This window comes from Babylonia areolata, chromosome 23 (assembly GCF_041734735.1).
Source record: "Babylonia areolata isolate BAREFJ2019XMU chromosome 23, ASM4173473v1, whole genome shotgun sequence".
Lineage (NCBI taxonomy): Eukaryota > Metazoa > Mollusca > Gastropoda > Neogastropoda > Buccinidae > Babylonia > Babylonia areolata.
This window is the reverse complement of record NC_134898.1, coordinates 29,459,581-29,483,758: the sequence shown is the minus strand read 5'-3', so window position 1 is coordinate 29,483,758 and position 24,178 is coordinate 29,459,581. Positions and strand designations below refer to the sequence as shown.

Below are 24,178 nucleotides of genomic sequence, written 5' to 3'. Positions count from 1 at the left end.
ACACTACCTGACGAATGCATCATCTAACACTACCTGATGGTCAAATAATCATGCATTCACTGACATATCAAGACCAAAAGTATTTTCATGCATTCATTCTTCTGCAGTGATAGGAGAGTACTTCAGCTGAAAAACTTTTCCACAACCAGGGAGACAACAACAATCACACTACCAGTCTGTAAGTTTTGCTTATGACTCTTTGCTGCAGTCAGCTGTGTGCATGCAGATTACAAGGGCGTGTGCTTCATAAGCTTCTGCTTGCTGTCCTTAACTCACTGAGCCCTGCACCCATGCATTGCCCTGGCATCAAAATTTGTCTCTTTAAAATGTTTTTCACAATCCTACATATGCATATACCACATAAATACACATTTCCACAAACCACAAGGTAAGGGAACTAACTTCTACTACAGTATTTCCAGATGTGTCCACAAGTGATTTCAGAAAAAAACAGTATATTTTTCTATCAGTTTTTCCACATCGACATGACATGGAAGTCTGCCGAGGGTGTAAACTCCAACAGGGTTGAATGGGTTAACTCTTTCACTGCCCAGTTTCTGTGTGAAAAACACTCCCCAGCCACAGACTTCGGTTCATGTCAAAACAACACAATGGACTTGTTCTTTTCAAACATGGTCAGGGGGTAAAGGTTAGTCACTTTTCTATTGGTGGAAAGTGGCTGCAGATGACAAGCTTTGTCACAATGTGAAAAACAGTCTTACCAACATGACCCTCGATGTTGACAAAAGTTGGCAATGGCAATGCACTGTCTTGTCAACAAAAGGCACCTATGGCAGTGAAATAGTTAAACGAATAAAATGTGTTTGAATCAACACCCACCTCCAGGTCCTCCTTCCCGCCGGGCCCCTTCTCGGGGGTCTTCCGGTGACCCTTCAGCTTGCCCTGGGATGAGAACTCGGACACACAGCACACAGGCCGCTTGACATCACACAGGAACTCCACTGTCCAGTCCAGGAAGAGCACGCAGCCGTCTCTGCACAGCTGGACGTACGTCTTGCCCAGACGCATCAGGCTCTCCATGATCTGTGGACACAGCAAACACAAAAGGGTGTTGGGGAGGGGGGGCAATTGTACAGATGGTGTTTGATGTTTATAGGTGTTGTGTGTGTGTGTGTGTGTGCGTGTGTGTGCGTGCATGTGTGAATGTGTGTGTGTGGGAGGGTGTGGGGGGTGTGTGGGTGGGTGGGGGTGGTGGTGGGGGTGTGCGGGTGTATGTGGGCGTGGGCGTGTGTGGTGCGTGTGTGTGTGTGCACACATGAGTTGAAAACACCAGAGAAAGATGATATATAAAACAGTATTGACTTTTGAAAACACATAACAGAAAGACAGAACTGTACATTCAACACAACTGTTAACATCACAACACAACAACAAGACAGATCAGTATCAAAGACAGCACTGACTTTTGAAAACACAACACAAAAACAGGCTGGATTTCAAAACACAATTTACAACAGAAAAGCAGGCCAGTATCAAAAACACCATTGACTGTTGAAAACAAACAACAGAAAAACAGGACAGTGCTTTCAACACCAACACCATTGACTGACAACATCACAACAAACAAAAAGGCCAGTTGTAACAATGACAGCACTGACGGTGATGAATCGATCCACATTCTCCTTCCCCTTCTCGGCCTCTCCGGCCACCAGCATGAGTCGACTCTGCAGGTCCAGCAGTTCTTCGTAGGTGTACTTGCGTGGGGGCGTGGCCAGCTGTCTGTCCTCGTTGTTCAGGGTGGCTGGGTCCACCTCCTCGGACACCTTCAGCTGGATCACACTGGGAAGAGTCTGGAAGGCAATGGGCCGTGGGTTTTCACTGGTTGTTTGACTGCGTCTTGTTTTGGACTCCCTATTACTCTCTCTTTACTTTTTTTGGGGGGTTGTTGTTGTCACAATAGACGGGCGCAACAGCCGAATAGTTAAAGCGTTGGACTTTCAATCTGATGGTCCCGGGTTCGAATCTCGGTGACGGCGCCTGGTGGGTAAAGGGTGGAGATTTTTACGATCTCCCAGGTCAACATATGTGCAGACCTGCTAGTGCCTGAACCCCCTTTGTGTGTATATGCAAGCAGAAGATCAAATACGCACGTTAAAGACCCTGTAATCCATGTCAGCGTTCGGTGGGTTATGGAAACAAGAACATACCCAGCATGCACACCCCCGAAAACGGAGTATGGCTGCCTACATGGCGGGGTAAAAACGGTCATACACATAAAAGCCCACTCGTGTGCATACGAGTGAACGCAGAAGAAGAAGAAGAAGAAGTTGTTGTCACAATAGATTTCTCTATGTGAAATTCAGGCTGCTCTCCCCAGGAAGAGTGCATCTCTACACTGACAGCACCACCCATTTTTTTGTATTTTTTTTCTCCCTGCAGTTTTTATTTTGTTTTCTGAACTAAGTGGATTTTTCAACAGAATTTTGCCACAGAGAACCCTTTTGTTTCCGTGGGATCTTTTACGCGCACTAAGTGGATGCTGCACATGGGACTTGGGTTTATCATCTCATCTGAATGACTGGCATCCAGACCACAACTCAAGGTCTAGTGGAGGGGGAGAAAATACTGGTGACTGTGCCAGGATTCGAACCAATGCACTCAGATTCTCTTGCTTCCGTGGCAGATGCGTTACCTCTAGGCCATCATTCCACACTTTTCATCTGGTCTGATTATTGTATTATGTGTAATTCTCTTCCATGGCTTAAATATTCATTTCAAATTCCACCCTTCGTCTACCCAGTTTCCCCCCAACCCATCATTCATCCCCCTCCCCCTCTTCTCCTGAACGATATCACTCAAATGTAAAAATCGATACTCTAACAAAATGTCCACAAATCACCAGAATGTGTGACCGGACATTGAACAAACTTCATCACCATCTTCCATGACTATGTTGCTTTTCTTATATATCTTTCAACTTGTATCATTTGAACATGTCTGACTGTACTGTGCTTATTCTGATGTCTTATGTAATGTGCTTTGAACCTTTTATTATTACTTTTTATTATTATTGTTATTCTTCTTATTATTATCATTATTATTATTATCAATACTATTGTTATTATTATTATCATCATGTCTTTACTGCACTGATTGAGACTTTCCTTCATGGAAACATGCATTATTATTATTATTATCATCATCATCATTATTATTATCATTATCATTATTATTATTATTATTACTACTACTATTATTACTACTATTATTATCACTATTATTATTATTGTTAATTATCGTCGATTGTCGACTACAATGTTGATACCGGATGTATATTCTGGAAGTTGTAAACTAAGGGAGAGAACCATAGAGACATAGCAACTGATGATGGCGGTTGTAAACGATGTGTTTGAGCAACATGGTGTTGTAGTCTAGTGTCAGTAGCTGACCAAGTCAAAGTGGCAATTTGTTTTATAGTGAACAGTTGAGAGGACATAGTAGTCCAACAGATTTTCAATTATCATTATTATTACTAGTAGTAGTAGCAGTATCATTATCATGTCTTCACTGCACTGATTATCACTGTTCTTCAAGGAAACATGTACTCGCAGGCCATTCTATCAGGCTGACATTTAATCATCAAATGTATCATCCAAACCAAGTCGCCTTCAGAGTTAAGTGAAACAACACCTATAATCAAAAAATGTCTCGGGTTCTGCTGAGCATTACTTAACAGCTTTGCCTAATCTTTACCACAAAGATGAAGGAGATTATTCACAAACTTTTTATATCATTTGTAACAGCAAAATGATACAAATGACACGTGCTACACATTTCGTTCGCAATTCAAACTATTTAAACAACAGACATCAAGCGCACTCTGACCATTCTCTGCTTGTTTCCTCTGCCGATGCGGAACACTCCTCGCTCGTTGATGCTGCCGACTTGAGACAGGCATGTCTTCTCCACAGAACCGAGGGACTTCTCTACAGACTTGAACCAGTCCAGATACCTGCTGGAGTCCGTCTGTAAGTGCAAAAAAGATTTCAGTCAACAGATGAATAACTACGACAACAAGAAATCCATTTTAACCCTTTGACTGCTGAGCCCTGGTCAAACGAGACCAGAGGGGCAGCACCACCGGCGACTTTAGTTGACATCGAGGGTCATGTTGATAAGACCATTTTTCACATTGCGACAAAACTCAACAGCTGCAACCAGTTTCCCGCCAACCTAACCTTTGCCCCCTGACCCAGTTTGAAGTGGACAAGTCCATTGTGTTGTCTTGACATGAACCGAGGCCTGTGACTGAGGGCATCGTTTCTGAAATATTTGGTGCTGGGGGAGTGTTTTACACATAGAAACTTGGCAGTGAAAGAGTTAAGTTCACTCAACTTTTTGTGTATTCCTAAGCAGTGTGATTCTGATAAACAACAGGCATCCAATCAATCCCAAGAGGAACAAGTCCAAGTAAAGAACAGTGACTGACATCCTGACCTGTCAGCTCTGTCTTATCCCAGTATGTGTATCCCATATGTATGTGTGTGTGCGAGTGTGTGCGAGTGTGTGTGTGTGTGTGTGTGTGTGTGTGTGCATTTTACTTGTATATACAATTTATTCCCTTGATGTTTTTATTAATGTATTGTTGTTCAACACCTTATGGTTTTAACGTGTGTGTGTGTGTGTGCATGTGTGTGTGTGTGCGCGCGCGTGCGTGCGTGCGCGCATGTCCATTTTAGTAATATACCCTTTTTTTGTTGGATGTTTTCATTTGTAAATATTGTTGTGCAATACCCTATTGTCTTAACATGAGTATGTGTGTGTGAAGGGGGGGGGGGGTTAGTCTATCGTCAGCTATTGGGAATTCTTATTTGACAAGTTTTAATCTCTTCTTATGTTGCGCATGATGATTTTATGCTAGTGTTTACAACAAGCCTGTGATTGCACAACTTAATTTCCATGTGGATTAATAAAGTGTTTTTGATTTATTGATTTGACCGTCCTTCAACAATGAGCTTACTCATCAGCACTCGAAAAGTTAATAATAATAATAGTAATAATAACTAAAAGAAAGAAACTAACATGAAAAACATGGCCAACCCAATGATTTCAAATACTTCTGACTGATGACATCCAGATCATTCAAACACTAAAATGAGTTTATTCACTGATGACAGCAGAGTCACACTGGACTCTCCATGAATGAAATGGACTGACTCTGTCACATCACTGAATTATATGCAGCTTTACTCAGGTCGTAGAATACATTGCAGTGTGAGGCATAGTTGATGCTGCATTGAAAGACATGGACACATCATCAAAACAAGGCTGCAAACTTTCATTCAGATACACAGACATCAATTTCTCAACCCATAAACTGGGTGCAGTGCCAGCACAATAGAAGTGATCCATTCATATTGATCTGTTTCATTTATGAGATAAATCATTTGTGATGAATGTTTGTGAAAAACAAAATATAATTCAGCCCAGGAACACTAACAACTTCCTGTTTCCCAGTTTCATCTGTTTAGTCACCGACATTCAAGAAATGACTTGTGCAAATCCAAACTTGGTGCAGATCCAAACTTCGTGTTTTCCTCAAAATTCTAATGAGAGCATAAAAAAGGAAATTTTTTTTTTCCTAAAATAGACCACTAGTGCAGACTCCGACAGGGAGTCCGATTCTTGTCCTGTGCAAACTACTATCCGCCTATAAAAAAATTATTTAAATTTTTTTTTTTTTTTTAAAGAAGAAGAATGGGACACTTGCCAGATTCTTTGGAAGAGAGGGATCCGCCTTGACGTTTTTAAACACAAGTTCACACTGCTGCAACAGGTGTCGACAGCCTTCGCCCTTCTCCATGAAGATGAGGGGAGCGTAGCCAATGGTGGCTGCATGGAAGCAGCTGACTCGTCCGATGGCCCACGGCAACTCCCCGGCAGATATGTAGGCCAGGTCCACAAACACCGTCAGCTCCTTCACTCCGTCTGGTGAATCATGACACCACATCTCATTGAGTGCCCAGGAGTTTTTGATTAAATGGCTACCCCATTTGGATTTAGGGATGGAACATGTATTTAGCTAATCTTATACAGAGCCAGAAGCTGGTTTGATTGGTTTGTTGTGGTTCAGATGTTCCCTGTGATCCATGAGATGTGGCTGTTCAGGTGTGCCGTGAGCTGAGAATCAAAATGTCATGTTCTATGATCTGTGTTATTCCATGGGGTTTTTTGTTTGTTTTTTGTTGTTGTTGTGTGTGTGAGAGTGTGTGTGTTTGCTGTTTGTTTTCTTCCCTTCTTTCTTTGTTTATATTCTATTCTGCTTGTTGCCAGAGTTATTTGTTTGTTCACTAAAAATACCCTTGCAAACTGTCACCATATTGTACAAGTATATGTATTACCTTTGTTGCTAAAGGTGTTGTAAATTGTCATTCTGCTTTATTGATGTGGCATTCAATGTGAACTTGTTATGGAGACGATCTTGTAGAGAAAATATAGCCTTCTGTGCAAGGGGAAAAAAAAAAGATATATTTTGCTGTATGCAAAGTGCTTAGGACTGGAAGGCGTACACTCCAAACAAAACCAAAGAAAAAGTGTTTGAGCGATACACACCGGCACAGGATGTAATAATGCACACATTAAAAACAAAAGCGAAAAAGGTCAAAATTCAAAGAAACACAGCAAACTTTCATTCTAGGAGAAGCATGACAAGCCACATCCATCCATTTACCCAAGTTTCCATCACTCATTCAACGCTTTTAAATGCCAAGAAGCCATTAACTGTGACTCCTTGGAATCACACTGACAAACGTGGAGTTCAAGTTGAGCACTGATGGGTCAAGTGACGATACTGCCATGTCATGTGGTTCCAACTCCAACCAGTTGATGTCACAACCCCTCCCCTCTCTCCACACACACACACACACACCAACCCACCCATCCACTCCCCCACCCACCCATCTCACACACACACCAACCCACCAACCTACCCATCCACCCATCCCTCGCCACACACACGCATCTGACGGAATACCTTTCATTTTCTCTTTCAGCCAGGCCACAAACTCCACGCAGCGTGGGTTGAGGAACTCCTCCAGACATCTGACATCCTGGGGCGTCACATGCTCCAGTTGTTTACACAGACGCAGCACCGATCGGTCCACTTTGTTCATGGGCAGATTTTTGTCATGGCTCTGTGAATAGGACACACACTTCTTTATGTCTACAGACTTTTCTTCCTATCATACATTCTATGGTAAGGACCTTAGGTTTCTACCTTTTTCCTCAGTCCAAAATGTCAATCAAAAGTTGACTCATCAATGAAGCAGTTGTAGCTTTCTTTTCTTCTTGCTGTTGTTCATTTTCTATAGACGCTGCTCTCCTTAAAAATGGGGCAGGGGTGAAACAGTTTGACCACTTTACAGGTGATCATAACCTTAGAGAGACATACAGGATGTCCACATACCAACTGGCTGTAAAAAAAACAGTTGTCAAGGGACCTAACCCTTCCACAAGTGATTCTTTCAGTCCTAAACACTGGCATATTGCTTGGATCTTTATGTAATACAAGCAAACTAATTGTGTATGTAAGGGGGGTGGGTAAACAACAATATAAACCAATTTGTTTGTTTGCTTTTTTTTTTAATTATTATTATTAGAAACAAGAAGCCAGGCCATCAGCAAAATTAGAATGCCAAATATCAACCCATCACACATGAATGACAAAATCAAATGATCCAGAACCTGGACAGAAATTGTGGGAAGCTAAAATTATGTTTAACTCATTCTGTTCCAGGTATGTGTTAACTTGTACCATGATTATTTCCCCTGTAGACAAGGTACAAGTATTCAAGTACCAACACACTATCCTAACTTCATTTGTTTTTGTTTGATACAGGTGGCATTCTTTACTGAACCATTTACAGATTCTTGAAATATGAGAACTAAGCTTTGTCTAACCAATTAAATCAACAATTCTCCATTGATCTTCACTGTTTTGGTGAACCACCCTCTTTTTTTTTTACTGCAGCTGTCCCATATAGTGCTGATCCTGAGGAGTTGTAGCAGGCATGTAGCTGTGGCGTAGGAGTTAAATCAAAGGTACAGGTACATGCGAGGTAGACAAGCGTGCGCACCCCTGTGTGAGAGCCTCTGTGTACTGCTGCTGCACCAAGTGTTGGGCAATGCTGGCCAGGATCGTTTGTTCTTTTGTTTAACGTCTATCCACAAATGTGATTTTAGACAAAAAGCCATGACCTTCCCCACCCACACCAATGCCTTAAATCATCACTACTTTCCCTGTTCCTCTCTCCTCAATTGGCATAAAAAAAATAGAATAAAGACAAAATAAAATGAACTAACTATTCAACCAGTAAAATCACAACAAAGAGCCAATGGGGCTCCTAACTAAACTCTGAACTATTTCAAACACAAGTTCATCATCAAATAAAACGTTTCTAATGGAAGCAGATGAAACTGGCAGTTTTTTAACTGTTCACATTCGTATATGATATGCACAGGGGTAATTTCATTACCACAAATGCAAGTTACTTTAGAAGTATATTTTGTTTTAATGGCATCCAGTCAGTCTGTATATCAAACTGATGAGCCACAAGCCAGGTTATGTATGGGAAGATCCTTTTCTCAAACACAGGCATAATGGAGAGGTTTTCTGGAAGCTTCCAGGGGTTGGTTTTAGGTGTTTAAGTCCTCAGGTCCTTGATGCGGTCTGGCAGAACGACAGAACAGACTTCCGACAGAGGGAGTTGGTCAGGATGTATCCAATGCAATGCAAGCCACACAAAACCAACCAGGGAAAACCCACCCACAACACTCAGATCACTAACCATCCACAGTATGTACTCACCAGTCTGCAGATGTTCCGGATGTTTTCAAAGTCTCCGTCCACGTTCAAAGCCGCCCTCACGTTGAGAAGCACGGAGGCAGCACTGACGTAGTCCTTGATGGCAGTGAAGCAGGTGAACTGCTCGATTCTCTCGTCCACCCAGCGGCCAGGATCATTGTGTGTGCTCAGTTTGTGCAGCTCCTGCCTCAGCTCATCGTACCGGTAGCTCCCGTTGTCTCTGCGGAACATACTAAACACCCTCTGCGTATCAGCCAGAGTGATGGTTCCTTCAGTCATCTTCTGGCACAAGGTCTGCCACTCGGTGTTCACGTCACTCCACACCACATGGAACGCTCGCCAGAAGTCCACAGAAGACAGGTCCGTTTTTCTGACAAACTCGAAGAACATCTTCCTGAAGATGTAGGAAGAGATCCTTTTTTCAAACACAGGCAGAATGGAAAGGATGTTTTCCGGAAGCTTCCAGGGGTTGGTTTTGGGGTTGTAGGCCCTCAGGTCCTTGACGTTGTCTGGCAGAGCAACAGAGCAGACCTCCGACAGAGGCAGGTTGGAAGCCTGGTCTTGTACCTCTTCAATTTTCTTCAGCACTGCTGGCAGATCCGCTGTAACATAATTAGATGCCCTGCAATGATTAAAGTTATCCTTTTAAAACATCCCAAATAACAAGACACAGCAATAAGCTTGATTCTGTGTCAAGAGAAGAGAAAATGTGAGGAGTTCTATTGAGATCAAGAGCAAGATGGGTAGCAGACTGACAGAAAGTCACAAAATATTTTCACAATCTTATAAAGAGAAATCATATTTCTAAACCTAAATCAAAACTGATTGTAGATGATAAAACAATATAAGAATAAGGTGAAAGAATAATCATGTAAAAGAATCATATGAAAACTGACATCATGAAACAAAGCAGAATTGTGAAATTAATTATTTAATTTCAGATATATCTAATTCATCTGAAGATGAAAAACTATCGCTAAAGGTGAAATAACTCTTCAAGAAATCAAGAAGTAATCTGTGCTAAAAGAAATATGCAAATGGAACAGGCCTTGGCACTGATGGGTTAACTTTTGAGTTCTTCAATGTTGTTGTTTTTTTGGGGGGGGTTGTTGTTGTTTTTTTTGGGTTTTTTTTTTAGACAGCTGGGTATATTTCTAGTCAGATCCCTAAATGAATCTTTCAGAGGAGAATTATCAAACAAAAATAGGAAAAGATCATGAATATACACAAATGAGAAAAGAAACAAAAGAATTCATAAAGAACTACAGACCAATATACTCACTAAACGTTATCTATAAATACCAGAAATGCTCTTCCAAACCTTATTAGTGAAGATCAAACTGGGTTTCAAACAAATAGATACATCGGAGACAAGATTAAACTGCTTTACAATCTCATAAATCATCTACTAAATAAAATAAAAACTCCAAGGTATGCTGATATGTACAAATTTTGAAAAAGATTTCAACTCTCTGGAGTGGCAGTTAATCATTTCCTAAACATTTGTATTTGTATTTGTTTTTACCACAAAAGATTTCTCTGTTTGAAATTCGGGCTGCTCTCCCCAGGGAGAACGTGTCGCCACCCATTTTTTTGTATTTTTTCCTGCGTGCAGTTTAATTTGTTTTTCCTATCAAAGTGGATTTTTCTACAGAATTTTGCCAGGAACAACCCTTTTGTTGCCACGGTTTCTTTTACGTGCGCTGAGTGCATGCTGGCTTTAGTAAAGATATATGTCAATGAATAACAACTTTTATATTAAAGAATATTAAATCTACAGTAGCAGTCAATGGACAGATCACATCCAAAATTTACAATACTAAAAGGACGTAGATAATGTGACCACACATGGTCTTATCTGTTCACACCTTCAGTTGAAGTTTCAGTATTTACCATCAACACAACACCATACAGGTAATCAAAGCACAACCAGAGATGCCAACCCCTGTCAAGTGTTTACAGGAACAATCAGGAAATTCAGTTGGAACATTTTGAATTTGGTAGGAACACTTGGACTCTGAACCACATCAGCAAACCAACATTTCATCTACAAGGCAAACAAACAACGTAAACATGCATGCAATCAATTAGCTGAGCATCATCACGTGAGACCAAGATTAAGTAGTGACTGCCCTGGCCTCGTGATCAATGGGTCTAGAGCATCTGGGTAATGTTATGGCAGGAAAGCATGTGGCCAAATTATGTAGTAGAAAATAAACAATTTTGACACTGGCGTAACGTCGAAACAAAATGCGATTGAGCGTAACAAAATACAGTGAAATAGTAACAGTTGGCATCTCTGCACAACAAGAACAAACACTCCACAAATCAAAGCCACACACACAAGTCCTTCCCATCCCAAACCTGTAACTAAGACATTCTGACAATATTTATCATCAACACAACACTGTACAGGTAACCAAAGCAACAACAAGCATAACAAGAACAAACACTCCACAAATCAAAGCCACACACACAAGTCCTTCCCATCCCAAACCTGTAACTAAGACATTCTGACAATATTTATCATCAACACAACACTGTACAGGTAACCAAAGCAACAACAAGCACAACAAGAACAAACACTCCACAAATCAAAGCCACACACACAAATCCTTCCCATCCCAAACCTGTAACTAAGACATACTGACAACATTTATCATCAACACAACACTGTACAGGTAACCAAAGCAGCAACAAGCACAACAAGAACAAACACTCCGCAAATCAAAGCCGCACACGCACACGATCCTTCCCGATCCAGACCTGTCACAAACACGTTCTGGCAGTGCTCCAGAAGTCTGTCCAGACGAGTGGTGGTCTCCACAAAGGCGTTCATCTCATGGTCTCGCAGCTCCAGCAGAGCAGTCACTTCCTCTGCCCGGTGATCCGCCGCAGCGGCCACTGCCAGGAACCGTTCGCGGTTCGACTGCATGAGCTGAAGGTCTTTGATCAGAACGCTGCCATCTCCAAGGACGTCCAGCATGCTCTGAACGCACAGCAGGGCATGGCGGATGTGCTGAGCAGCACGCTCAGACAGCTGTTCTGAACTTTTCTTCTTCCCTATGAAAAAATAAATAAACAAAAATAATTCACTGATTCATACTAGAAGGAAATTTTGTTTTCCTAAAATTACCTTTAACTAACATACTTACCATGACCCACTAGTGCCGACACCAACAGGGGTCTGGATTCCTGTCCTGTCCAAACTACTAGTCTACTATGCAGAGAAACCAAAAGAAGCTGCTGTAAATAGCCTCCCTTGGTAAGTTACCTCCCTTGCATCAGTGGCAGCAGCTTTGTCTTTTCCAGCAGCCATCTTGATTTTTTCCTGACCTGTCCTACATTTGCGGCTAAGTTTTTTGAAATTTCTACTTTTCTGATTCATACCAGAAACCAGATTACACAAAGAAAAACATACCATTTCTGGCTTGTTGAACTCACTGCAAGAGTGCGCACAAATCCATGATTCCATCGTCAACCAATCCCATCCATCCAGTAAGCAGACTGGGTATACGCTTCTTTCCAATATTTCCTTGCATTCCCAGTCTGACTCAAGCAGATAGCATGAATGAATTGCACAATGGTGCAGGTGACCAAGTAACTAAAGTCCAGAAAATGACTTTAAAAAATGGACAGTGCTTCACTCAAAAACAAAAGGGGGAATGTCAGGGTGTTACTAATAAATATTGTTTTTTTTATTTTCATTATCAAAATCATACAATTTCTTGCTTAAGCATCAACACAATTACTGCAGTGCAACCTGCATAAGCTGATCCAGACTACATTTTTTGCTCACCATCAGAAGCAAGTTTTTGTGAGATCTAAAGCTGTATGCTGGAAAGAGAACAATTCTACCAAAGGCAGCCCACATCAATAGACATTTCATTGTTCTAATATCCAGGCAAATTTCACAGTCATGTTCAATCAAACTTTCAACCTTTCTCTGTCTTGTTGATGATTTGCTGGCTTGGATAAATCATAACAAAAATAACAAACACCTGTCCAACACTCCACACAAAAACTGGCATGCAGACAACATGGCAGATGAAGAACAAGAAATCACTCTGCTTAGAATAAAAATAATTTTCTTTAAATTACAATTGACTTATTGCAAATAGATGATGTGTAAACTACATTCAATCTAGCCAAATTAGTTTCTGCTCATTATCAAAAAACAAAAAAAAATTATGTGATGAACCAAACTTGGTGTGCTGGAATGTGAGTATTTCTGATATGGATATTAGAATGAGCAGCGTGGGAGTAATGCCACTGAAACGGTGCAGATGATGGGGCGGCAAAAAAAAAAAAAAAAAAAAAAGAAACCCAACAACTTTGGTGTCCTTACCTTCTTCTTCATTCATGGGCTGCAACTCCCACGTTCACTTGTAGGTATATGTGTACATGAATGGGCTTTAATGTGTATGACCGTTTTTAACCCGTCATTCTGGCAGACATACTCTGTTTTCAGGGGTGTGCATGTTGGGTATGTTCTTGTTTCCATAACCCATCAGATGCTGACATGGATTACAGGATCTTTAATGTGCTTGTTTGATTTTCTGCTTGCGTAGATACACATGAAGGGGGTTCAGGCACAAGCAGGTCTGCACATATGTTGACCTGGGACATCGGAAAAATCTCCACCCTTTATCCACCTGGTGCTGTTACCGAGATTCGATCCCAGGACCCTCAGATTGAATGTTCAATGCTTTAACCACTCAGCTATTGCGCCCACCTTCCTTACCAAATCTCGTGAAGTAGTTGACCATGGGGATCCAGGTGATGACGAACTTCAGCACTTTGTCCTCCCCTGTCACCTGCTCTGTCCACTTGCGCTCAATGAACGTCGACAGGAGGCTGATCAGACGGCTGCTGTCCTGATCTCGGGCAAGGTATTTGGACTCCATCTGTAAAAAACACACAGGAGTCGTGGCATTTCTCAGCTCCCCAACACACTGTATTTGTATTACTCTTTTTGTCACAACAGATTTCTCTGTGTGAAATTCAAGCTGCTCTCCCCAGGGAGAGTGTCGCTACACTGACAACACAATCCATTCTCAATTGGATATTTTCCTGCCTGCAATTTTATTTTCAAAGTGGATTTTTCCACAGAATTTTGCCAGGGACAACCTTTTTGTTGCCGTGGGTTCTTTTATATGCGCTAAGTGCATGCTGCAAAAAGGATCTCGGTTTATCGTCTCATCCAAATGACTAGTGTCCAGACCACCACTCAAGGTCTTGTGGAGGGGAAGAAAATACTGACAACTGCAGGAGTAATTCAAACCAGTGCGCTCAGATTCTCTTCTATCCTAGGCGGATGCGTTACCTGTAGGCCAACACTCCAATACTGTGCCAGAACACATCACACAAAAGCGGATGTCTAGCTTTTTTCTTACCTGAAAAGCTGCATCCAGCGACTCAAACGCCAGCCTTATGCAGGTGTCTAGCATGTTTTCTTACCTGAAAAGCTGCATCCAGCGACTCAAACGCCAGCCTGTTCAGAATGTCGGCAAATGCGGGCGCCACGTTGTACTGTTCCAGGTAGACTTCCAGCTTCTGCTCAGCTGACAGCTGGAACATGATGTGTTCCTGATTAACATCACACTACACACGGCCTGGCCTCACTTCACCTCTTCACACACACACACACACACACACACACACACACGCTCACATGTACACACACACACACACACACACACACACACACACACACACACATACATACATACAAAACATACACCCACATGCGCGCACACACACATACAACACACACGCCCACATGCACACACACACACACACACACACACACACACACACACAGATTTTAAATTGGAATTCCTCTTGCCAAGGGTCAGAAAAAGCCTCAGTTTACTGAAAATGTTAGCAGGCAACACTGAGATCAGGATAACTCAGTAATTTTACTACAAATCCAACAACATTACTAGTACACTCAAAGCTAACTTACACATACAAGATATATTCTTTTCAGCACCAAAATCAGCAAGCACCAAGATCAGCAAAGTGTGGACAGAAAAACATAAAAGCTTGCTTTTGGTGTCACAGTTCATGCCCAACTTTAAAAAAATAAATCAAAATATCACCCTCTCTGAAGAACAGATGAACAAACTTGTATCAGCAAATTACATATTCAAAAGTATAACTGTTCAAAATTCAAACACTGTCAAGATCAGTTAAAAATTAAACCTTCATTTCCCTAATACTTGAGTAAAAGAGTTCAGAATATTCACTCCACCAGAACTATAGGTACTTATACAAACCTCTGACATTATGGCGGTCTCCGCTCTGGGAGGGACGCTCACTCAGTCTGGCTCCGCGACTAAGCCATTATTATCGTTAGTAGGGGGTTTAGCAGGTGGTGTCTTAAGTATGTTAAAACAGAACAGGCACCACTGAACACCACCGAAGTGACTCAGCAGCAGTGCAGGGTCTCCTCTGGTGTGTGGCCTCCTGGCGACCTAACATCGATGGTTCCCAGTGGACTGCCGATGCTGGAACTGCGACGGACGAACCCGGGTGTGGCCATGTATGGGGGGGAATCTAAATGAGCGGCGTGGGAGTAATGCCAATGAAACGGTGCAGATGATGGGGCAGCAAAAAACAAAACAAAAAAAAACCTCTGACATTATGAAAAAAAAACAAAAAAAAACCATCAGGAGTAAACTCAAGTCTCTACACTTCAATTACACATACATTTGAGTACAATAAGCTACTTCGTGAAACAGTCTCTCTTATTCAGTTACTTTCACACTGGTGCACATTAGGCTATTTTGTTAAAACAATTTCTTTTGACTTCATGCTTACCAATCGCATTTTTGTTTCGAAGCCATCTGCCAGCAACTTCTTGACAGTCTGCTTTAGTTCACCATGGTTCAAGTCTTCCTCCACTTTAGTAATCAGTTTGTCCCACATCTGCAGATTATATGCATAAAAACACACACACACACACACACACACACACACACACATGCTCATGCATGCACACACGCACTCACACGTACACACACACGCGCGCGCGCGCACACACACACACACACACACACACACTCACATATTCATGCACACACACATGCACTCATGCACGCACACATGCGCACACACGCACACATGTGCACACACACACACACACACGCACACACACACACACACACACACACACGCACACACACAAATATGCAAGCACAATAGCATTTACCCACATACAGACATGTACACTGCTTTTCACAAAATGAACACAACAAGCAGCAGAGGAAGTGTTCCCATGTCAAGAAAACCTTACTTTTATACGGAAAAATAACTTTCGAAAAAAGCAATTGCTAGACTAATGAAGAGGCTGGTAATTAATGCTCCAAATCCCTACAATATTTTGTAGAAAAGCCACTATCACATCCCATCAATATTCAACAAGAAGAATGGATGATGGTCCTCGATCAATTAAAGTGGACAGTTCATTCAGAAAAAGTTGTCCCTCTAAAATAAACCCTAGGCTAAAAAATTTTTTTTTAAAGACAAAAAAAAGACCATGGATCAAAGCCTTGTAAAACTTCAAAGAGAAGAAGCCACAACTAAAATAACAAAAAAATCTGGAAAGAACTATGGGAGAGAGAAATCATGTTAGCTACTCTTCTTGTAAGTAATATATAAATAATGGAAACTATCCATATACAACAAAGGGATGGTAGGTTTGTACATCATACTTTCCATCCTTTAAAGCAAAACAGTCCATATCTGATTTTTTTTTTTTTTTTTTTTAAGTTATTCTGAAAATGTATGAGGTGCCACATCCATTAAACCCCATCTGCAGGAAATCACAAAACGTGAAAATTCTCCATACTGACCCTATTGACCACAAATGTTGTTTTCTGTTTAGCGAACACATCAGAATTTGTTTTTTGTCTGCTTATTGACACAGCTTTTTTACCTTCTTCATCTGCTAAGTTATCTCCTTTTTCATCAGCTGAAACAATTTAACCCTTTGAGCCCTGACCACCGCTTTACCGGTGGTAGAGAAAAATGACATAATGCCTAGCCACCGGTTGAGCAGTGCGTAAACACTTGTGTCATGTTTTGCTATTGGTTGACTTATATTGAAGAGCCAATCAGAAAAACCGTAATATTCTGACATCGAACGTAATACCAACATGGCCGCGCCTTTTCACTGTGTTTTGTGCATGTGCTTTGGATAAAAAAGATTGATTTCAATATAAGTCAACCAATAGCAAAACACGACACAAGTGTTTACGCACCACTCAACCGGTAGCTAGGCATTATGTCATTTTTCTCTACCACCAGTAAAGTGGTGGTCAGGGCACTCTTTTTATATCTGCCGTGACACATTAAATACCAATTATTTGCAAATTTTGGCTCAGGAGCTCAGGCAGAAGGGTTAAAATTGCTCAGGAACTCAGGGCTCAAAGGGTTAAACCATTCTGAAACCTTCAGTCAAACTTGCACGTTTGTCAAGCCCCAGAGCATTAACTTGCTAACTCATTCAACTCCACAGCTACAAGCCTGCTACAACTCCCCTGGACCAGCACTACATGAGACCACTGCTGTACAAAATGAGATGGTTCGCTAAAACGGCGAAAATCAATGAAGAATTGTTGACTTTATAGGTCAAGCAAAGCTTCGTTTTCATGCTTCCAGAATCCATAAACAGTTCAGTTTAGAATGCCAACTGTTCTTAGCAAGAATAAGCAAAATCAGAATAGTGTGTTGGTATGAGAATACTTGTACCTGGTCCACAGGGGAAGTAATGATGGTGGGAGTTAACTTGTACCTGGAGTAGAATGAGTTAAATCAGAAAAAAAATCAGCATCCAGTCTGCTAGCTCTGCTTCCAGTCTCAGCTGGCTGCCATCTTGCTTTGCTTCTTCAGATAGATTTCAATTTTTTTTGCAAGCGTCATGTTCATTCTTCTGATTTCTGCTCTTTTTTTCCCAATCTTAGGGTGAATCACAATGATGGTCACATTAAATTCAGCATCATATGCGATCTCGTTTCAATCTGGTACAATGGTGAACATCAACAGTGTTGAACTGAACAATGGTGGTTAGACTGACACTTGTAAGTGTTGCTGCTGTTCAGAGTAATCATGTGCATCTATTGCGACTGAGTATGTTACCAAATATCAAGTTTGCTGTGAGAGGTGACCACAAAGTGTTGGTCAGAATTTTCAAACACAGGGCACATACAGCAGTTAAGACACTGGGGTCAGATCTGAGCCAAAAATGTTGCACATCATAGGCCAGACAATGCAGTAAATGAAAGGATTATTTTGATCTAAAAAATCATAACAATTTTCCTGAATCGATGTAAATGTCAATCTTGACCCTGTCAATGTACAAAATACAAGTCAGGGAGAAAGTACCTATACCCTGGGATAAACCCAGGAAAGCACTCCCTGGATACACACTGAGCAGACACCTGTGCTAAAAGGTTATCCAACTGCCATCCTCCAGAAAGATTCAAACCAGTCCAGACCACAGAAACGTTTCCAAGAACCAAGTTTTGGAAGTACCTGGTCAGTTTCAGTTTCAGTTTCAGTAGCTCAAGGAGGCGTCACTGCGTTCGGACAAATCCATATACGCTACACCACATCTGCCAAGCAGATGCCTGACCAGCAGCGTAACCCAACGCGCTTAGTCAGGCCTTGAGAAAAAAAAAAGAAAAAGAAAAAGATAAGCTTACATAAATAAATAAATAAATAAATAATAATCATGATATAAAAAAGGTAGTAGTGATGAAAATAATTTTAAAATAATAATAATAATAATAATAATAAATAAATAATAAATAATAAATACCTGGTCAAAGGTAATCAACCAATCCTACTCTCAAAATACACACCCAACCACACCTGTCCCTAACAAAGCCCCAACTAAGGACGACGACACTTTACCCGCAGTGCATGAGAACGGCGACTGGAGTAGTGGAAGTCGGAGGACAGCCAGTCACAGGAAGTTTCCGTGACTCTCTGGGCCCCAGGTCTCCAGCTCTGCGCCTGCACACCCCCGGTCAGCTGAGACACCCTCTCCTCAGCAAGGGCCATCTGATCCAAGGCCAGGAACGCCAGGTACGTGCCATTCCTCAGGATGTCCTCAGTCACCAGGTGTTTCTTCCTTATCAGATGATAGTGCAGGACAAGCACAGTGTGGGCTGTGCACTTCACATCCTTCATGTCACGGTCAGCTTTCCTGGAACAAAACATCAGTTCCACTTCAAAATCTTCAATTAAAAATTAAACTTGAAATATCTGTTCAACTTGAAAATCTCAAGGTCGATGCTCTTTCTCCAAACATGACCAGTAGTATGGGGAAAAAATGTGTGTATCTGTCACACAGATACCCCAGTTCAATATAAAAAGTCTCTCTGTTGCCACACACTAACAGCACACCATACCCCTTCTACCTCACAACTTTTGAGAATCAGTCAAGGTTACAATACTTGCATGACTATTTGTCCATGAATTCTTTACAATACAACTAAGTTTTAAATCTGTTGACTTTGATGCACTTGGAAAATCACAGACAGGTATTTCTGTTGACTTCAAACATTCAAAGGGACATGATCACCAGTGCGTTGTCTGAAAAGGTAAACATAAAAGCACGTTTATCTGGCAAAGAGTTGATGCAATATAGATCTTATCTGCATGACCTCAACATTTAAGTAGCTGCACAATAATCTCTAGATCAACTGAGCAACGAACTTATCAAATTAAAAAGTCTGGTAAAATTGTTGAAAATCCATAATTGGTCACAAAGCGAAAGTTGAAATAACATATAAAGGCCCTCATATAAGTGAATGTGGCTTTAGAAATGATAAGGCCACATTTTCTGTACAATGAAAACAAATCTTTAATATTGAACTATGTAATTTTCTTTCAATTTTCAGGAAATCTAATTCCTTCAATGTTGCTTTTCTTTTCAGCAAAACACTGTTACCCAAAATGTCTCCTGTCATTTAAATAACTGACCTTGGGTTGGCTTAAATCAGTCATACACCACAAAATTCAGATACAACTTGTGGTTTTCTTTGGCAACACTTGGATCACAAGTGATCCTTGCAAACACAACAAAACTGCCAAAATAGTGATTAGATGAAGTGATATTTTTGAAATTTTCACCATATTTCTTTTTCAACAATGCATTGATTTAAAAAAAAAATATTCAATTCATGTTGTATTGAAATATGAACAGTTCACTGTGGATACTTTTGAATATTGGACAGGAAATATATACTTACATTTGTGCTTTTTCTTTTGCAAGAGAAATCATCTTCTCGAGACACGTTTCCAATTTCTGAAAAAAAAACCAAAAAAACCAGACACAGTAATCTGAACAATAAATACAAAATCAAGAAAGAAGACTAGTGTGCCAAATTTCATTATTCAGTTTTTGTTTTGTCTTTTTCAAGTTAAAATCTAAGATATGAGAGTAAATAACTACCCAGAACCAAATTAATGCAATGCCTGCTTGCCTGTATTTCACTATGAGATATCTTATCTACCATGCACACACACACACACATACACACAAGGCTACTAATAATACATAAATTTACAACTCTAATGCTTTGCAGTTTCGTTTCTGAAAGGGCTTATTTTTGTAGGTGAGTGTCATATATAGCAAATGATGAGCAACAATGTGTGTTTTTTCATCCTATTAAAATAAGAGGAGGTATTCATAAGAAACAAGAGAGGCAAAGGTGTGTGTGGTTCCTTCTGAATTTCACACACACACACACACACACACACACACACAACAAGAGCATTAACACAGTCTAACTTTGAACATGCAAGGAAGCATACAGGAAATTAATGATAAACAGGAGTGGATAATCAATACCCCACTCAGAAAATATTTTACAAAGTACAAAAGATATAATTTAGAGATGAAAAATGATCACTTCCATATTCCATATTCCTCTCCTTTGATTAAAACTCAAACAAATACTGACATTCATAATGTGATTGTGTGAAAGCAGAAAAGCTAAAGACTTAATTCTGACTATTCTGCAGCTCATGTATAAGGTACCAATTAATTCACCATATTATATGAACAATTTGTGTTGCCCAACCTTATTTCCTTTATTTCCCATTATGTCCTGCTATTCCTGTTATTTTTATTGTTGTGTTTTGTTGATTAAAAAAAAATACTGTACTATATGTCCATATATTTCAATTTAACAGTGGCAACAACAACAATAACCACAATAACAAAACAACAAAATAAATTAAAAAAATAAACAAGAACAAGTTCATAAGGACAAACAAATCAATCAACTCTGATACCAGACACCGAACTCACCGTTTTGGTCTCAGTGTACAAATAATTCTTGTGCTCAACATGGTGAGCCAGTGTGGCAGCCATCACTTCCAGAGGAACGGGCACATGAGGCGACTCGAGGACAGGCAGCAGTGGGTCCAGCTCCAGAGAAGCCACAAGTGTTCGCACAAACAGGGGGTCCACCTGGAAGGCAGGGGCCAGCTGCTCCAATAAGGCTGGCGACAGTCTGGAGACAGCACGCCCATCATCAGGTCAACCATCAACGGGCGCAATAGCCGTGTGGGTTTAAGCGTTGGACTTTCAATCTGAGGGTCCCGGGTTCGAATCTTGGTAACAGTGCCCGGTGGTTAAAGGGTGGAGATGTTTTTCCGATCTCCCAGGTCAACATAATGTGCAGACCTGCTTGTGCCTGAAAACCCCTTCGTGTGTATATGCACGCATATTTCAAATTCGCAGGTTAAAGATCCTGTAATCCATGTCAGTGTTTGGTGGGTTATGGAAACAAGAACATACCCAGCATGCACACCCCTAAAAATGGAATATGGCTGCTTACATGGTGGGGTAAAATATTCAATGGTCATACACGTAAAAGCCCACTCATGTACATGAGCACATGTAAATAATCAGCACACGAAGCATCAGATAAAGATGTGAAACCACGAAAAGCCAACATTAAATCAATGTAAGGATTATCATTAACTGATCATTGGCAATGTTTGTGCAACTGAGTGTAACACAACAATTTACAGAAAGTATTATCTCAACATTAAACGCTATGTATTGAGCAAATGAGTGTAATACAACAATTTACAGAAAGTATTTTCTCAACATTAAAAACTATGTACTGTACAACTGAGTATAATACAACTATACAGAAAGTATTAACATTAAAAACTATGTACTGTGCAACTGAGTGTAACACAACAATTTACAGAAAGTATTATCTTAACATTAAAAACTATGTACTGTACAACTGAGTATAATACAACTATACATAAAATACAATCTCAACGCTAAATGAACACAGGAGCATAGAAAAATGAGAGTCAGTTCCAAACAAAGACAGAAAGAAACTGAAATGAGAAAGAGAATACAGTTTCAGTTTCACTTTCTCGAGGAGGCGTCACTGCATTCAGACAAATCCATACACGCTACACCACATCTGCTGGGCAGAAGCCTGACAGCAGCATAACCCAACGCGCTTGTCAGGCCTTGAGCGCATGCTTATATATTTGTGTACTGATCAGAGTGGATTTCTTTTAATATAATTTTGCCAGAGGACAACTTTTGTTACCATGGGTTCTTTTTCAGTGCACCAAGTGTGTGCTGCACACGGGACCTCGGTTTATCATCTCAACAGAAAGAAGAGACACTCAGTTTGATTTCCCAGTCAAACTTGGGAGAAAGGGCGAGAGCGGGATTCGAACCCACACCCTCATGGACTCTATAGTGGCAGATGAGCGTCTTAACCATTCTGCCACCATCCTACTCAGTGAATACAAACAACTAAAAACAAACAAAAACAGTGATGACAGTAACAAGGCAAAAGGAGAGGACCACTTGCCTACTGGTACTGGTGTTCTCCATGTACGACTTTTTCCTCCTCTCCACACCTGTCAGCCCCCACCATCCGTCTGTTTTGAAGTCAGAGGAGGGCTCTGGGTCTTGGAAAGGTTGTGATCTGCCTTGCAGGAAGTGAAGCAGTGGCACGCAGAACAACCAGCTGGCATCTGCTTTGAACTGCCAGCCTTTCTGGTCACTGTTGTTGATAAGTCTTGAAATTTTGGTGGCCAAGTTACTGGGGAGGAAAATAAAAATGTAAGTTTTTCCACTCTCATTATAATATGTACACACATTTGCTGTCTTCAATCTAAAACACGGAGACAGAGGGTGGCATCGCAGAGAGAGACAGAGAGAGAGAGAGACAGAGAGAGAATGGAGATTTAGGAAAGAACTTTTTGTTTGTCTTAGTTTGTGCCATTTCTGGAACAGAATCAACAAGTGATTAATTTGTTATTCAGTTATAGGATGTTCAGTTTCTCTCACACATGCAAGAACGCACTCATACAAAGACTGCCTGATGTTCCACCAATTTTTGGTGTGCTCCAGGCAGGAAAAATAACATTTCAGTTTTCTAAGAATGCTAAGCTCTTGAACGATATTATAAATAATCATGAATTCAGGAACTACACACTGTTGGTTTGATACAGAATGAAGTTAACTAAAAGCTAATGTCATATGTCCTGGTGGCACACAACTGCAGAATGTTTACCCATGAAATCAACAATGCAAAAATCCTAAGAAAGTGAAGTGTGGGATGCAACAAGACTTATTCACGTGTATAAACATGTGAAGCCATAGCCCCAATAAGCCAAATTTACAAATCAAATTACTTGTTTTATTTAACAAAAGAATCAGTGCCCAACAAATCATAATTTTTATATGTATTTGCACAGTTGTTTCATGATAACTTGCCACAATTAGCTAACAGAAGGATTCTAATTATAATTATTAGAACACATTCACTGTATATCAACTTTGTAGCAATGGGGCTGTTGTTGGTCTCTGACATCTCCTGTGATCTATGTCATCTGACTGTCAAATGTGTGCAGCCAGTTGGGATCGAGGTGTCATGTTATAAGTGATAATCCTCCTTCTTCTTTTTTTTCTTTTTTTTCTTTTTTTTTTTCTTGTTTGTTGTTGTTGTTGTTTTGTTGTTTTGTTCTGCTTTGTCTTCTTCTACTGTGAAAATATCCTTGTTAACTATTACCATGCTTGTGTAATATGTAATTTGTTACATGAAAATGTCAAGGTGATGATATTGAAGAGAAAATATAACCCTCATTGCAAGGGGGAGTGGGGCGTGGGGGGGATTACAAATCAATTGCCTGCTGAGTGTTTTCCAGAGCTCCTCACTGCTTACCAGTGAGACAGGGGTGGAGCACCCAATCAGGAAGCCAGTATCCTGGGTCTGATTCCTGCTCAGACCTGGATCTCTATTCTCCCCTTCACTACTTCTTGGGGGTGGTCTGGGTGCCATTCTTCTG

The 24,178-nt window shown here is 40.7% G+C and overlaps 1 protein-coding gene across 1 annotated transcript in view; it reads right to left on the bottom strand.

Annotated features, from left to right (window-relative positions):
- The window catches only part of LOC143298074 (E3 ubiquitin-protein ligase rnf213-alpha-like), a 168,958-nt gene that overhangs the window by 127,506 nt on the left and 17,274 nt on the right, over positions 1 to 24,178 (bottom strand). The window contains exons 11-24 of the mRNA XM_076610754.1: positions 22,696 to 22,929; positions 21,153 to 21,357; positions 20,089 to 20,144; positions 18,746 to 19,040; positions 15,650 to 15,757; positions 14,285 to 14,395; positions 13,569 to 13,731; positions 11,591 to 11,887; positions 8,828 to 9,426; positions 6,995 to 7,154; positions 5,732 to 5,949; positions 3,847 to 3,987; positions 1,620 to 1,811; positions 841 to 1,044 (exon numbers count right to left, since the gene is read on the bottom strand). Coding sequence (XP_076466869.1) covers positions 841 to 1,044; positions 1,620 to 1,811; positions 3,847 to 3,987; positions 5,732 to 5,949; positions 6,995 to 7,154; positions 8,828 to 9,426; positions 11,591 to 11,887; positions 13,569 to 13,731; positions 14,285 to 14,395; positions 15,650 to 15,757; positions 18,746 to 19,040; positions 20,089 to 20,144; positions 21,153 to 21,357; positions 22,696 to 22,929 — 2,983 coding nt within the window. The remainder of the gene's footprint in view (positions 1 to 840; positions 1,045 to 1,619; positions 1,812 to 3,846; positions 3,988 to 5,731; positions 5,950 to 6,994; positions 7,155 to 8,827; positions 9,427 to 11,590; positions 11,888 to 13,568; positions 13,732 to 14,284; positions 14,396 to 15,649; positions 15,758 to 18,745; positions 19,041 to 20,088; positions 20,145 to 21,152; positions 21,358 to 22,695; positions 22,930 to 24,178) is intronic.